This window comes from Corvus kubaryi, unplaced genomic scaffold (genome assembly GCF_017639235.1).
Source record: "Corvus kubaryi isolate FWS band 111438036 unplaced genomic scaffold, C.kubaryi_AGA036_p1.0 74, whole genome shotgun sequence".
In the NCBI taxonomy this organism is placed as follows: Eukaryota; Metazoa; Chordata; class Aves; order Passeriformes; family Corvidae; genus Corvus; species Corvus kubaryi.
The window spans coordinates 13,291,680-13,306,386 of record NW_024582061.1 but is presented as its reverse complement, the minus strand read 5'-3'; the positions used below and the strand labels follow the sequence as shown (position 1 = coordinate 13,306,386).

Here is a 14,707-nt window from a genome sequence, read left to right as displayed (position 1 = left end):
AGAAAGCTTGGCACAGGATATATAAAAATATTTACCTAGCCATGGGGTAGTTTACAGATAGGCAAGAGGGAACAGGGAACAACAGAGAGTCTTCTGAGGGAGATGGTGCTTCCAGCAGAGAGCTGGTTGGTGAGCAAGCAACTTTGCTTTGTAGATGCAAGCAGTCCCCTGACTTAAAAGCATTCTTCAGCAGAGATCTAAAGGAATTCCCCAGTCCTGCTGAATGCACTTGAACTGTGAGGGGGAATTCATAAATTCTTTTGAAGCAAAGCTGGAGGCTTTCAAGTTGTTGGACCAGAGATGCCTTGTCGATTGATCTGAGAAGAGGTGAAGACCTGGGTGGGGAGCGCAGGGATATTTTTTCCTGAGTGTCCATCTGACAAAGGTCTATGGCAGGATTCAGGGAAGTCTCCTCCAGGCCTCGGCGCACACCCTGGGAGAGCTTGCTCCATTCCAGGTTACATGGATCAATGCAGCATAGCCATTCTGGGATGTGTTCCTACAAGGTACTGGACACAACTGGGAAATACATAGCCAATATTCTCCAGTACCTAGTGCAGGACATGTGTCTATACCCCAGACTCTGCAGGGTAAAATGTGTGTTGCAGACTGCTCAAACCCCACTGCCTAGTTCTCCTTACCAGCCCACAGACACCCTACCACCTCCACGTGGCTGCCCTCTACAGCGGTAACAAGTCAAGCTTCTTTTCTTTACCTCTGAAATCCCGAGCAGTATTTTAGGGTTTTCTTCTACTGACATTACCCTTACCAGCTCAGCTCCATTACTGCTGTTTGTTAACCTAAGTCTGCCAGGCCCTCAAATTCCTCTACCACATAGTCCAAAAACCAAAAGCTCACCACATTAAGGCAGAAAAAGTAACAATCTTCTGGGCTCGGTGTCTGCCTGTTAATACACATCTCCCCAGCACGCTGAGAAACCACACTGCTCAGAGAATAGGGGCACTGGCAAAGACATCTTTTCTCTCTGGTCCTGAGGATGCTGGGAGAACCCATTTCTCTTCTAAATGCAAAGTGACAGAAGTGGTGTTTCTAGTCACCCACCTCACACGCAGTCCCCAACACCTGTTCCAGCAGTGGTAGGGTCTGAGGATACCCTGAGCCCATTGAGGACTCATCCTTGACATGCTGGGATAACCCTGAATTACTCCTCTATTTATGCTCCTCTTTCCCAGAAAAAAATGATAAAGAGTGAAGTAACAGAGGGCTTTTTGCTGCTCCCCCCATCCCTGAAGATTCAAACTCTGAGACCTTCTTTGCCATCTCAGAACCTTCTCCATCCTTGCACAGGTGCTCCTGCTACTGTCCTCTTGCATAATTCACTTTTACCAAATGCCTCAAAACTGATTGAATGCCACTTCAGATGGTCACTCCTAGATGGTTAAGCAGCATACACATAATTAATATTAGTCAACAGTTGGAAAGGGAGGGAAGCCCCAGAGGCTGGAGCTACAGTTAGAGGCAGTGAACTGCGCAACAAAATGGGTTTTGTTAGTGCTGGGCTCGAGCCCTTCCACTGCAAGCACAAACGGAAAAGAATTAATCACAGGTAAGGCACAAATGGACCCTTCCGTTCCTTCTGGGAAAGCCGCCAAGCCTCCTTTTCAAAAGGCTCTTTATAGCACAGCTGTGCATTGTATGTAAAAAGCTCAGATCCACGGGCACAGTCTAATCCCTGGGTGAGAGCCCAGAAAAGGGCAGGTGTCACATCCACGGCATTTATTTCTTGTAAATGAAGAAACGGCTCCTGCCTCTGGCAGGGGAACATTTTAGAAGGCAGCAGAGAGTAGGAAAAAAATCCAACCTGTGTTAGTACCAAGCCAAATGTGTGTTATGAAAGCACAGGACAGGGTTAACAGTGGTTATTAACATGCCACTCGGTACCTGGCGCTCGCATCTCACACGCAGGATGCAGGATGTACATGTGTGGATAACCTGGGTCCGGCTTACTCGGAACTGTTCAGACACAGAAGTGCTACAAGTGACAATGGGCAACGCTACAGATCACTGCAGTTGCTTGAGAACAGTGAAACCTGACTAACAAAATCATCACAAGTCCCAGCCAAAAGATCAATCACCGTGTGCAGGCTGGGCACTAGATGACACACAGAAGGGCAATAGCCACTCCATAGAATCCATAAGCAAACCCTTTAGCATCCTGGGATGTCTTCAGGGTTATTTTTAGTGCAGGTTTTGGTGTGTCTGTCTCCTCTGTGGAAACTCCACATTTTTCTTCAGCTGAAGTATTTCAGTTGTCAGCCAAAATATTCCATTTTCAGGTGCTAATTTTTTCAAGAAAGGTAAAATATTATGCGGGAAACAAATATCCCAGTGAAACCTTTAATTACAATAAAACCTCAATTTTCTGTTGAAAAGCAGTTCAACAAGACAAAAAGGAGTCTTTCCTGATAGTTTCCAGGTAACAGAAACATGCACAGCATTCTCCCAAGGGCAGACTTTCCCCTGGGACATAATTATGACACAGTGCCTGCCCCAGTGCTGTGTAGGGTTCACCTCTCCTCCCTAGCCTTAGCCCTTCCTGCAGAACAGGGGAGTCTGGCTTCACAGAGCAAAACACAGCTTCACTCAAGCTCATCTGAAACGTTCATTTCAGCCGATCACGAAGCAACGGAAGAAAGTGGAATTTTCTAGCTCCTTTGTATTCCAGTGCCACTTTCTAGATCACATGCAGACCCTGAGGAAATACTGATGTTTGCTACCACCATGCCTGGACTTAGTAGAACAGATGCATGAGCTGAGCCTGTTGACATTCTCTGAGGAACCTCTCCCAGCATTTGTTTTAGAAGAATCAAATCCAAAAAAACCCCAGCAACAGAGAAACAGAATGCTCATCTCAAGCTTCAGCTTCTGAAAGTTTTCCTGGAACACAATAGCAGATGTTTCACTCTTTCCTGCTGCTTTCTGTTTGATGGAGACATGAAAATACTTTTTCAGTAGTTAGTGCATCTATGACAAAGGCTATTTCTGAAAAGATATATTTAAAAAAAACACCCCAAAACTTTCCTTTTAAGAGATTTCCGTTTCCAGATGGAGAAGTTACTGCTGAAAGAGTACTTTAGCTTTCAGGCCATAGAGGCTAGATTTCTCAAGATACCCACATGCCCAAATCCTTTAGGAATTTTAAAATTGGTTATTGTTCTGAATTGCTGTTTGTTCTTGATAACTGTCAACACCACACTGATGGCTGTTATTCAAACAGCTCAGCCTTCCAAAAGAACCTGTGCACTCCTGCACATTTCTTCAGCTGCCTATAGGTGCATTTGTCAAAGCTGGAAAACTGCAGGAATTTTAAATTCTGAGGAAACATCTTTGCGAAGTAGTTTACTGCCTCTTTCAACAAGCCTGGCTGCCCAACACCTCACTAATAGGCTAAATTTTAAACTAAATAAAAGAAACATGTCATCACTGACAGAAATGGATGGGAAGCATGAAGAGAAAGCTGCAGAATGCAATGAAGGTATGGCAGTGAAGGACCGCTCCTACAACTTCTCAAGCTGATTCTGTCTGAGACAATAACTAGCAGGAATACTCATAGTCCTAAGCCAAATTTTCCTGATGTGAAGCACCTCTAGGAGCTTCAGACAACGCTTCAGCACACGTGCTCAATGCACATGTGGACTCACACATACACTTCAGCAATGCATGGCCACACAGGATCCAAGGAAATGGCAGAGAGCTCCTTACCTGTCCTACAGGGGAAAGGGAGAAAGCTGTAAGAGAGATTATTTGGAATTTAAAGACTGTATATTTTCTCAAGAAAATAGGCCAAGGACAAGCTGATGTAAATGGCTGTAGGCAGAGAAAGCAGTGGATGAAACTGGCTCATGACCTCATACAACTGGCAATGGTGCTGGCTCATCTACACAGATGGAGCTGGGTGATTTAATGACAATTCAGTCTTATGCAAAGCCCTGGAGCAGAAACCTAAAACCAACCTCCTCCAAAGGCCAGATGTGTTTAACTTCCAAGGTTGGGGGTTTGAGTCTCTCTTTTCAAGTTGTGGAAATGTCAAGATCAAACTGAACAGCTCCAGGATTTTCATAGACAGAAGACAAAGAAACATCCCTGCACATTCAGCATATTATCCTTAAGAGAATCTCTGCAAACACGGAAGAGCTGACCTGCAAGCCTCACCTCAGGCACTACAAGCCCCTATATCCAGGTGCAGCCTCCACACAGCTCTTTTAAAAGCCTTTGTTTGGGGGGGCCACTCCTCAGGCATATCCACTCCTCAGGCAAATATGATCTTCTGACACGGGACAGGTGGGCAATCCAGCTCAGAATCAAGGTCAGGCAATGCAAACATCAAACCTCAGCTGGAGGCAAAGGAAAGATGTCAGTGAGGAGTTTGGGCAAGTCTTCCCAGGCCGTGAAGAGCACAACACAGATACCAACAGGCAGGAATTCAGTTGTATCTTCCTATCATTCTTCCATAACAAGATCTCCAGCATCACTTTAATCTTGAGGGACTTGACTCTGCTCTACACAGCAGCTAAAGTTTAGCTCAGGGCTACTCGCTCCCAGAAGTGACTCTGGCTTCTGCCTCACACAGCCCTGTCCAAACCACTTCCAGCAGGTTAGGTTTGTGTGCTCATCTTCCAAAGAAATTCAATTCATCCCTAAATGGCAGCGCCTTTCCCACCCATCCAGTGTCTCAAAACCATCATGTGTCATCAACATTTTTAGTGTCGGAGTTTTCCTGGTTTGAGTTTTGCTTGCTCTTAGGAGAGGTGCCTTAAACTGGAGCTCTCCACGTCTTTGCCACAGATGTTGCTTTTTCCAGAGTAGCTTGCCCCTGGTCTTTAATTTGGTAATGACCCAAACTCACTGCAGGACAGCAAGAGCCGTGCAGGGAGAGACTGCAGAGCGATTCTCTGTCTCTTCTCACAGCTCTGCCTCACCAGCATGGAAATGCCACTACTGCCCCACTCCCCGTGCAATTCTCAATGGTGCAGCTGATACAGACATTTAAAGGGATGAAAGGAAATGAAAGAGCTCCATCCCACTGGAAGCCACCAGGAGCCGGGTACCAAGCCTTTGTCTGTGCTTTTGGAAGACTTCCTCCAGGGCTTTAGTGCAGCACTGAACAACCCATGTGCAACCTATACACTGTTCTCCCCCACTTACTTCACAGCTTGAAGAAAGGCCATAAACCCAGGGACTTCAGCTCAGCCAGCTTTGCCTAACCTTCCAATTTTTGTTGCTGTTCTGTGTTACCGCATTTCTGTGGTTATTTCTACTGTCAGCATCCCAGCACACAGATGGGAATGGAGTGCCACCCTACAGGACACCAGCATCGGTGCTGGCAGAGCTCCCACACAAACCCTCACATCTGTATCCCCTAGAAACAGGCGTTTCATAAACCATCTGTAAGACAAAAGGGATTCCTCATATCTGACACTGTTCTTGTAGGTACTGGTTACATTTTCTTTAATTTTTTCATATCTGTAGCATTTGGCCTTTTTATTTGCATGGCCTGGGAACCTGCAAGAACATTTCATACGACAATACAAAGTAGAAGGTGGGGACAGACAGCTTGCTTCCTACCCTGAGACCTGCCCTTATGTTTCCACGTGATGTTTGGGGAGTTTCTCCGCCCAAATTACTCAAAACTATGAATTGCTGTCTGACTTATCCAGGTTATCACAGCTTCTGAGACTGGGACTGTCACTCTATGAGACGCTGAAAATCTGCCTGTTTAATTACCTCAGTTTCCCTGTTGGTGAAGGGAGGATAAGATCTTCTTCCATGTCTCAACTCATTAATATTAGTAAATTGTTCTGAGATTATGGGAGAGCTGGAACTATTTATAGGAACGCAAAATGCCATTTCTACTAGGTGCAAGTTGCCACGCAATTAAAATACACCGAGCATCACAATACGTAGCAAATGGGACATCTTGTTTTACATCAGCCAAGAACTGCTAAGTGGCTCTTTGCTTCCTAGTTGCTTATTTTATACTTTTTGCCCTGAAAAACTCATTAAGGAAATGTACTGGGCCAGACTGTGATGTTTAGCAAGAGTCATAATCTCTCTCTCTAAGTTTCCAGCCCACAGGGAAAAGAATGTCCGTGTGGGCAAATCAAGCTCCTCTCTCCACAGCTCTACAAAATGCAGAGCTTTACAGTTTGCTGTCAAGAGAGAGGGATGTGAACCACAGTTACGGCCCTTCTGCACCTCTTAAAGCAGATTTCCATTCTGATGGTATACATAGAAATCTCTGCTCTCAGCCATTCCAGAGAAGGGGAACAGAAGATCCTTTAAATCTTGGCTTTTCTCAACTGCCTTCTATGGAGTGACCAGGGAGAACTTTTATTGGCTCATTCTCCTACAAATGAATTTATGTAGATTCCTTCCAAAGGGTTGCATAGTCTCTTTCCTCATTTCTGTCTGGGAGAGCTTTGTAAGAGGCCATTTGGACAAGACCGCCACAATAATTCATAACATTTGCAGACAATTTGTAAACCCTTAGAACGTCCCAAAATGATTAATTATTTTTTCTAAGACTATGAAACACTGTGTGAGTGTGTGTTTGTGGATATAGATGAAGACAGGCAGCTCCCCCAGGCCCAGGGGCATAAAGATCAGCACAGATTTCTTCTTCGTCATGGAGGGGTTTTTGTGATACTTCAGTTGTTTTACCCCTCCATAGTTTAGGTTTTGAAGTAAACCCAAAGCAGAAGGTAGCAGTCTTATTTTTTCCAGGTCTCCTGCAATAGACTGTGGAAAACCTAGATGTATCAAAGGTATAATCCTATGTAAATGACTTATTCTAATGATGATTGCTGGCCTTGGTTTCAGCCACCCAGGCGAAAAGCAGTTGAAGTCATCCCTCATCCTAGATTACAAGGCCTAAACTTAATCTCTGTTAAGTTTTCAATATGATTAGTTTCCTATCAACTTTCAAACCAAACAGCACTTTGCTGGTAGTTTCTGGATGAACATACATTAACCCAAGTGAGTACAGAACAAGGAATCTACAAATCCTAGGAATTGGAACAATTTCCTAAAACCTATCTCAAAATATTCTCCATGAATATCCATCCAATACAAACTAATTGCAAAGGCAAAGCTCATGGGAGCAAAAAATCAGAACAATGCTGGAACAAATATTCAGGATTTGCTAAGGACTCTAGTCCAAGCCTGATTTTGTAGCAAGACACAAGAAATAAATCCACGTAGGCCATCACTAGCGATACCAAGTCTGGAACCTTTCAGTATTGAGTGCCTATACCAAAACCTCTACCCTTTCCACATTTTTTTAGACTATTACTCCAGGTGCTAAAAATTATTTGCTCCTTGCTGTTACACATAGAGTTGGGTGATAAAAGTTACTTACATTCAGTTTAACAATTAGAAGACCATACCAACATGTACTGTGGTGCATGAAGGAAAAGAACAGCAACCAAATAATTTTGATGCTTTTCATCACTACAGTGATTTTCTGGTAACAGTAAAAGTTGACTGGGCATTCCTTGGGAGTGACTGACTGTCAGGGGGACCAGTAGAGAAGAGTTTTATAACAAGTTTTAAATTCTTAAATTTTCCTCTCCTTGCCAGCCCCATGATCATCCCTGTTGCTGTTATACTTGCATGCCCTTGCAATGGTACCTCCTTGGAAAGGTTCTGCTAGTCTGATTTGCCTGGCTAAGAAAACGTCAGCTGAAAGAATAAATCTGGGGAAGCTGCAAGTACAAGCACTCACACAGAAGACTTTAAGAAATGATCCTGTTCTGTGCTTGCAGAAACCGGTCTCCTCACAAGGTTGGGAGTCCAAATCCCACATGAAGGGAAGAGAAAGTCATGACAGACTAAAGAAATCCAAAGTAAACATGAATATTAGCTTCATTGTATGGTCCTGTAAAACAAGCTGGGTGAAGTTACTCTTTGGATTAGTTTGGTTATCAACAACTTCTGCCATGCTGCCGTGACTCTTTTGACTTTAATTTCACCACTATGCACCAGCTTCTGTTGTCTCTCCAGCTTATTGTTAGCACCTGTTATTAGGCTGTTCTAGTAGAAATGATTAGCCTGTGTGTTTATAACCCATGCTTCCACAGTGAAAGAACCCGAGATACATAATACAGATAATAATAATTCTGGGCAGTCTAAATAACATTTGGGAGAGCTATTCAAAAATAATATCGCAAGCTTTCATGTCTTACAGGATGGAAACAAGGCTGATTTCCTTTAAAACACGTAATTTATCCTACCTTGCTGGCCTTCAGTATCTCAAACATCAGAGGCAATCCTTGAGTGATAAGCTCCTCAGTGTACTCTTCTTCCTGGATGGACTTGAACTCCTTGAGCAAGCACTGGATGAGGGGTCGTCGGTGTTGCTGGAAGGACGTGCGCAGAGACTCCAGCCACGTGTGCAGCGTCCAGGGAACCCCTGCAGACAGAGGACACAGCTCATTCCCAGCTCCAGGCAAGGACATGCCCCTCTGCTTTTTTACCTTTACTTATGTTAAGATTTTAAGCAAGAGCTGCCAAATAATTCAAGAAATCAAATTCCTATTTATCCCTAATTGAGAAGGCTGATGGTTATCAGTACATCCCAGAGCTAATGCACAGAGGCTTTCCTCCAAATGCTAAGAGAAGACTGTGGTCTCTCTGCTCATCTTGCCTTCAGCTTCTCTGCTGAGACTGCCAATTTGTGGTAATTGCTGTGGGGTTCTGCGTTGCAAAAGCCTTTTGGAAACTAGATTTACACTAGCTCATTTGTTTAAATGTGGCCCTGGAGAGCCATTAAATGGTAAAAACCCCTGATTTTGGTCACTACCTACCTGGATTCAAATTGGTGGTCTTCAGATTAAAACTTACTTTAAGTGATACCCCATGTCCTCTCCTGATCATTAATACTTTCCCTAAAGAGCACTGGGCAAGTTAAGCAGATCAGCCCTTTCAAGCAGATTGTCGTGGCAGAACCACTCTCCAGGAAGTTAAAGGGAACTGCTCCCATGCCCTGAGTGAGAAAGCACATGGAGCTAATGTACCTCTGCAGGCATCAGGCTGGATGTGACCTACTTTCTGCTCTCACAGAATGGAGTGGAAGGAAATACAAGCCTGGTGTTTGGCAAGTGAAGGTTTTTCCTTCCCTGTCAGAAAATGTTCAATGTCTGGAGAGCACCCCTGCCACTCTCCTCTCGTTCATCTCCAGATCTTTGCCTGCACAGCCCACTGCACACCCTGACCCACGCCCCATGTCCCCAGGGCTGGAGCACTGCCCCAGGCAGAGGCACACCAGACACTCGGGTCTCTCTTTCTCTGTGAACAGACGAATGGGGATGGTAAATACACAGTCGAGATCGATTTCCCTCTGCACCACACAACCACCCTCCCCACAGGCAGAAGCAACTTCCCAGCAGGCTGGCACGATGTTCAAATCCCTCACTGGCAGAGCTGGCATACCAAGGAGTCAGTTCCCTGCTCCTGCCTTTGGAGTCTCAGAAAATAAAGTTGTTTTAATGATGGACTCCTTTACAGTAGAGTGCAAAAGAGAAGCAGCTGGAGGTGGCCCATGACAGCTGAACACTGCCCCAGAGCCTTACCTACACTCTGCCATGCAGCAGTGCAGATAGCTCCTGGTGGAAACCACTATGTCCTGCAGAAAAAAGCCACTGGCCTCTGAACAGGGTCTGCTGTGGAGCTGGAACGGGCTGGGAACCTGTCAGATCTCCCATCACCTTCTATTCCAAAAGAGTTGAGGAAGATGTGACCATGGTTGGTTTAAGCAACAGCCCGTCAAGAGGGACCTGTTTCTTACAGTGGCCCTTCCCTGGATGAAGAAGAGGAAGGAGCCCAGGACTGACCTATGCTGCGGATGTCGATGGTGACATCCACGTAGCCGTGCTCGGCGCTGTGGTACATGGCCTCCTTCAGGGCCTTCAGCTTGGCCTTGCTGTTGCGGCTGGCGCAGAGCGGAGCCGCTGCCGAGTCGGGCAAGTCCGTCCCCTCAGCCAGGATCTCCTCCAGTGACAGGATATCGCTCTTCTCCTTCTCCGGCTGAGCAAGCAGCTTGCGGAAAACGTTCCTGTCAATCACAGCATGACAGACCAAGGGAGAGAGGGCAGGAGAGGAGAGGAAAGGGAGAGAAGAGTCAGTGGCCAGGCTTTCACTGCACTAGGCATACTTGCTGTGATGTTAGGACACCTGCCCAGGAAATTACTCCAGCTAATGGCAGAACCAGCTGAGAGCAGACCCAAGGCAAGCACAGCTCCTGCTAGCCCACCTGCACTGCCTGGGACACATCTGCAAGTCACTGCTGTCGTGACAGGAACTGCACAGATGTCACACGAGTGGCAGCATCTCGTGGGAACAAAGATTTGTGAGCTAAACATGACTCAAGACTTCTTCAGCAATCAGGGAAGGCCAAGGTGCCTCTGGACAAGCTCTTGGGACTCCCACCATGGCAGCCACCAGAGAAGGGAGCTGCCTGGAGCTACTGAAAGCACCACCACTCGATTCACACTCAAAGCAGTCCGGAAAAGCTAGAGCAGCAAGACATTCAACAAGGCCAGTCAGGGCAGGTTCAAGCACAGCTGGGACTACTCTACAAAGCCACTGATCCAGCTGGGCCACCAAACAACAAAGCCCAAACTCAGAGACTTTGTACCCTCAGGTTCGCACCAGCATAACCTCATCAACCTCAATAGGACTTCCCTTGGTTTTGCAGCGGTGAGAAGAGAAACCAGACTGGCTCCCAGCCCACCCTCCTTGTATTCCAGTGTCCCCCCGCACCCGCTTAGACCACAGCATGGTGTGTCCCAAACAAATTTAGGGCAGAGAGGGAAGGAAGAAGGTGTGTGTCAATGTTATACAGGCAGGAACACCAGAGTCAGAGTCTGTGACATGGACAGCCAGCAGCCAAGCCAAGGAGAGCCCCAGGTTCTCCTCAGGCCTGTGGCTCCCATTCACACTGGGTGAATGTGAGACTTCAATGTCCAAAGTGTCCTGTCTGTCCCAGTGATCCCTCGTGGGCTCCAGATGGGCAGAGCCGTTGAACCCGCCCTGACGTGCCGTGAGCGTGGTGTTAGACTGGCAGCTCATCTCTAAGCAAACACACGGTAGGTACTGTCTCTAACCTGTATCTATGTTCCTCTGGATGGCTACAATCAGAAAAGTAGGAACGTGAAGACCATGATACTAATTCATTATACTGCAGTCAACTCCTGAGCGTTGCAAGGTCATGCATGCCAGGTGCTCATCTCAGTAGTTCTTTTTTTTTTTAAAATGTGCAGCATACAAACAATATTAAGACACACAGGACTTTACAGTAAACATAGATGCAGAAACTCTATTCAACAAAAATTAAGGCTGCAGCAGTGCAAACACAATTCACTCAAACCTGAGAAATATGTCAAGAAATTCAGGAGTGTCTTTGACATTCCTTTCTGCTGTCACATCAGCTACCATTCAACAACCACTGCATTGAACACACCACAAGGAGCCCCCTTCCTTTTTTTTTTTCTTTTTTTTTTTTTTTACATCAGAAATCAAAAAGCAGCTTGTACCACCAACTGGTTTAATTCACATGCTAGCAGAAAGCCTTACATCTCTGCTCAGTTGATGGCATGTTCAATTGTTCATGCAGAAATTTCACCCATCTGCTCAAACTGGATGCCCAGGCAAAAAAGCAGCACTTGAAGGATGCCACTAGACTTGTTCCCACTCTACCTGTGTCCATGTGCAGCAGCCTGACTGAAAGAGTTCATGTCACCTTGTGGAGTCATGGAAATGCCGTTCCTGTACATTGTTCCTATCATGGGGTCAGCTCCTCGCTCCAACAGCAAACTGACCAGTTCAAAATTTCCTGTAAGGCAAGACACATATTTTTACTCCTTTTCAAATCCAGTATTTGCTCACCTGAACCACAGATCCCAGCTGAGGAATTGTTACAGCGGGAGGAGAAAGAAAGTCCTTACCAGCAGCTGCTGCCAGCTGTAAAGGAGTTTCAGAGTAATTCTCCTCTCCATGCTCTAAGGAACCTTCTACTTTTGCTCCAGCATCCAGCAATAGCTAGAAAGAAAATTCACCATTTAGAGCAACTGGGGGTATCACAGTCTTCAGGGTTCATGAACAGTGACAAATGAGAATCTAATGCTTTTTGTTATCTGCAAACCAGATACAATGGAGACACGTGACATGCAAATTCTGCCCATTATTTCACAGAGGCAAATTCATTCCTTTTTTTGCTCATTTTATGCTGACAAACACCAGAAGCACCAGTGTCCAACTTCAGAGCCAAAAAAGTGTAACCCAGCATTTTTTGAATGGGAAATGGGGTAAGGTCAGTGTTAGGAAGTAATGCACTGGAGATGGAAGAAAATTAGCCCAACAAGCATCCTTCCTTCATGGTCTTCTAGAAGCCCAGCACCATCCAAAAATGGATCAGATTTCAATTGTCTCCATCTTTTACATGAAGACATGGCCAAAAGAAAGGCAATTCTTAAGAACCAACTGCAGCAATGAGTCAAAAAGCTGTGGTCTCCATCGGGGACACTTCCACATTAGTAGCAACAATGCTGAAAACAAAAGTGGCCAAGGAGAGCAGGATGGAGCCTGTGTTCCAGCCCCCTCTTGGCCATTTCTGTCTTAAGGCCTTCAAAGTCTTGGTGCTTGAGTGTGTCACAGACACAACAGTTTTGAAGAATAAACCTTCTCAACTTTTGAGATGCCAAAGCACAGAACCAGCACATCCCATGTGACACCTGGATGGGGTAAGGAGAGCGAGGGATTCTCTCCCTCTGGAGCAGCACGAGGGCTGTTGTCCATCTCTCTCCCACCAAGGCAGTGGCTTTGTGTTTGCTAGAATATTATAGTGTAAGAAAGTGCAATGAATGAATAAACAAACATATAAAACAAGTGGTCAGGAAGGAGCACAAGGAGTTGTCAGACTTTCTTTGGTGCAACTTTGCTTTAAAACTGTCCTGTTTAAGCCTCATATTGGTTAAGGTTTGAACACCATATTCACTTTGTAAGTCTATCATATATCAGTACACTCTTGAAGAAGCAGAAGTAACCAATATGAGTATGACAAGAGGATGCTGGTTTGAGATGGATGTAATTAGAACAGAAGAGGAGGAAAAAAAAAGGATGAGATGCAGGTAGGGAAATACAATAATACCTGAACTACAGGAATATGTCCATGCAACACAGCAAATGTCAGAGCTGTCCAATGGCGGGTCTCAGGGTGGACGGATGGGTATTTATGAGCAGTACTGACAACCTATAAACAAATTAAAGTTATTTTTTTAAAGAGCTATATGTAACAAAATTCAGCTTGCCTGAAAGCCAGGCATATGAGGGAGTAAGTGAAATAGAAAACCAGGGAAAGGTGCTTTATAAAATGATTGGCTTCATTTTTTTCCTGCAAAATTTTCCTCAATATTAAAACTGTTCATGCTGATTTAACAGCTTGAATTGAGTTCTTACCAAATGAAGTCTTTTACCAACTACTGTAGCTCCATCTAAACCACTGGCCACCAGATTCTTTTGCACAACGGCAAAACATCCACAGCTGGTTACAACAGCACACACTGGGGAAGTAAGGATGGATCAGGACACTTACAGCTAAGGACCACTCCCACTGACTTCACCAGACCATGTACCAACAGCTCCGGGTCTTGGGATTGCTCCAGGCCCAGCCAAATTTCTTTGCACTTAAATCAGTATGACTTTTGTCACCGCTGTCATGAAAGACACATCACAAGCCCTACCCCGGAGTTTGCAGGCATTCTTCCAGGCTCCTCCTCTCACACCAGAGGGGGAAAAAAAAAATGTCTGAGAAGTGATGGGGCAGAGTGTCACTTCAGAAATGTTTCAAGAAAACTCCTTTTTACTGCCTTGTCCTGTCTGAGTTAAGCTAGAAATGATGGGTGGTGACAGTTAAAAGAGATGCAAACTATATCCTTAGAAAACAAAATGCTGTTCTTCAGATTGCTCCTTCCATTTTCTATGCCTTAGTGCCTGGTGCCACTAATGTAGACATTGGGGAAGATGAATAACCATTCCTTGCTTCAGTTTCCCTGTCTTAAAGATGGGGGTATTCATACTGATGAGGTTCACAGAGCTGGTAAAATCTAATGAACATTTGCAATCCGAGACTGCACACTCAGAGTGTGACACCAAAACTCAAATCTTGTTATTGATCTTCAGAGGAAGACTAAAATCAGAGTAAAAGATGCACCATCTCTTTGTCTCACCAGCCAGCTCTGCTTTCACTCCCTTGTGTGAAGTACTTCTATCTATACAGAGGAGCAGGGTCAGTCATTAAATATTTGGTTCCATCAGCAGCTCACATTTCCAAGCGCCACATGCAGCGTTTTGCTAGAAGCAGGCCCGCAGTCCCAAGGACAGGAATGAGGGCAAAATCTGAAGAGCCCATGCAGATCCCATAGCTTGCCAGATCTGCACCAGCACCTGGCTGTTACCACCCAGATCTGCCAAAGGGAGAGCTCAAAGGGCACCACAGGGAGTGTGCTGGCCTGTGAACAAGGACACAGGGCTCTTTAGGGGCTGAGTTTGGTCAGAGGGAAGAGGATTGAGCAGCTCAAGCCTTGGGGTTTGGGATGTGGAGCAAGAGCAGCAGAGGGTAAGGATGGGCAGGACCACGGCTCAGTGAATGCATCCAGCTCCTTCTCAAGCATGGCTCCCACCACTGTTTGGG

The 14,707-nt window shown here is 45.5% G+C and overlaps 1 protein-coding gene across 3 annotated transcripts in view; it reads right to left on the bottom strand.

Annotated features, from left to right (window-relative positions):
- The window catches only part of BTBD11 (BTB domain containing 11), a 178,290-nt gene that overhangs the window by 25,243 nt on the left and 138,340 nt on the right, over positions 1-14,707 (bottom strand). For 2 of the 3 annotated variants that reach the window (XM_042050407.1, XM_042050409.1), the window contains 5 exons: positions 13,166-13,267; positions 11,964-12,057; positions 11,716-11,851; positions 9,852-10,072; positions 8,253-8,431 (listed from right to left, as the gene is read on the bottom strand). In XM_042050407.1, coding sequence (XP_041906341.1) covers positions 8,253-8,431; positions 9,852-10,072; positions 11,716-11,851; positions 11,964-12,057; positions 13,166-13,267 — 732 coding nt within the window. The remainder of the gene's footprint in view (positions 1-8,252; positions 8,432-9,851; positions 10,073-11,715; positions 11,852-11,963; positions 12,058-13,165; positions 13,268-14,707) is intronic. The other variant, XM_042050408.1, reaches the window with a different exon arrangement.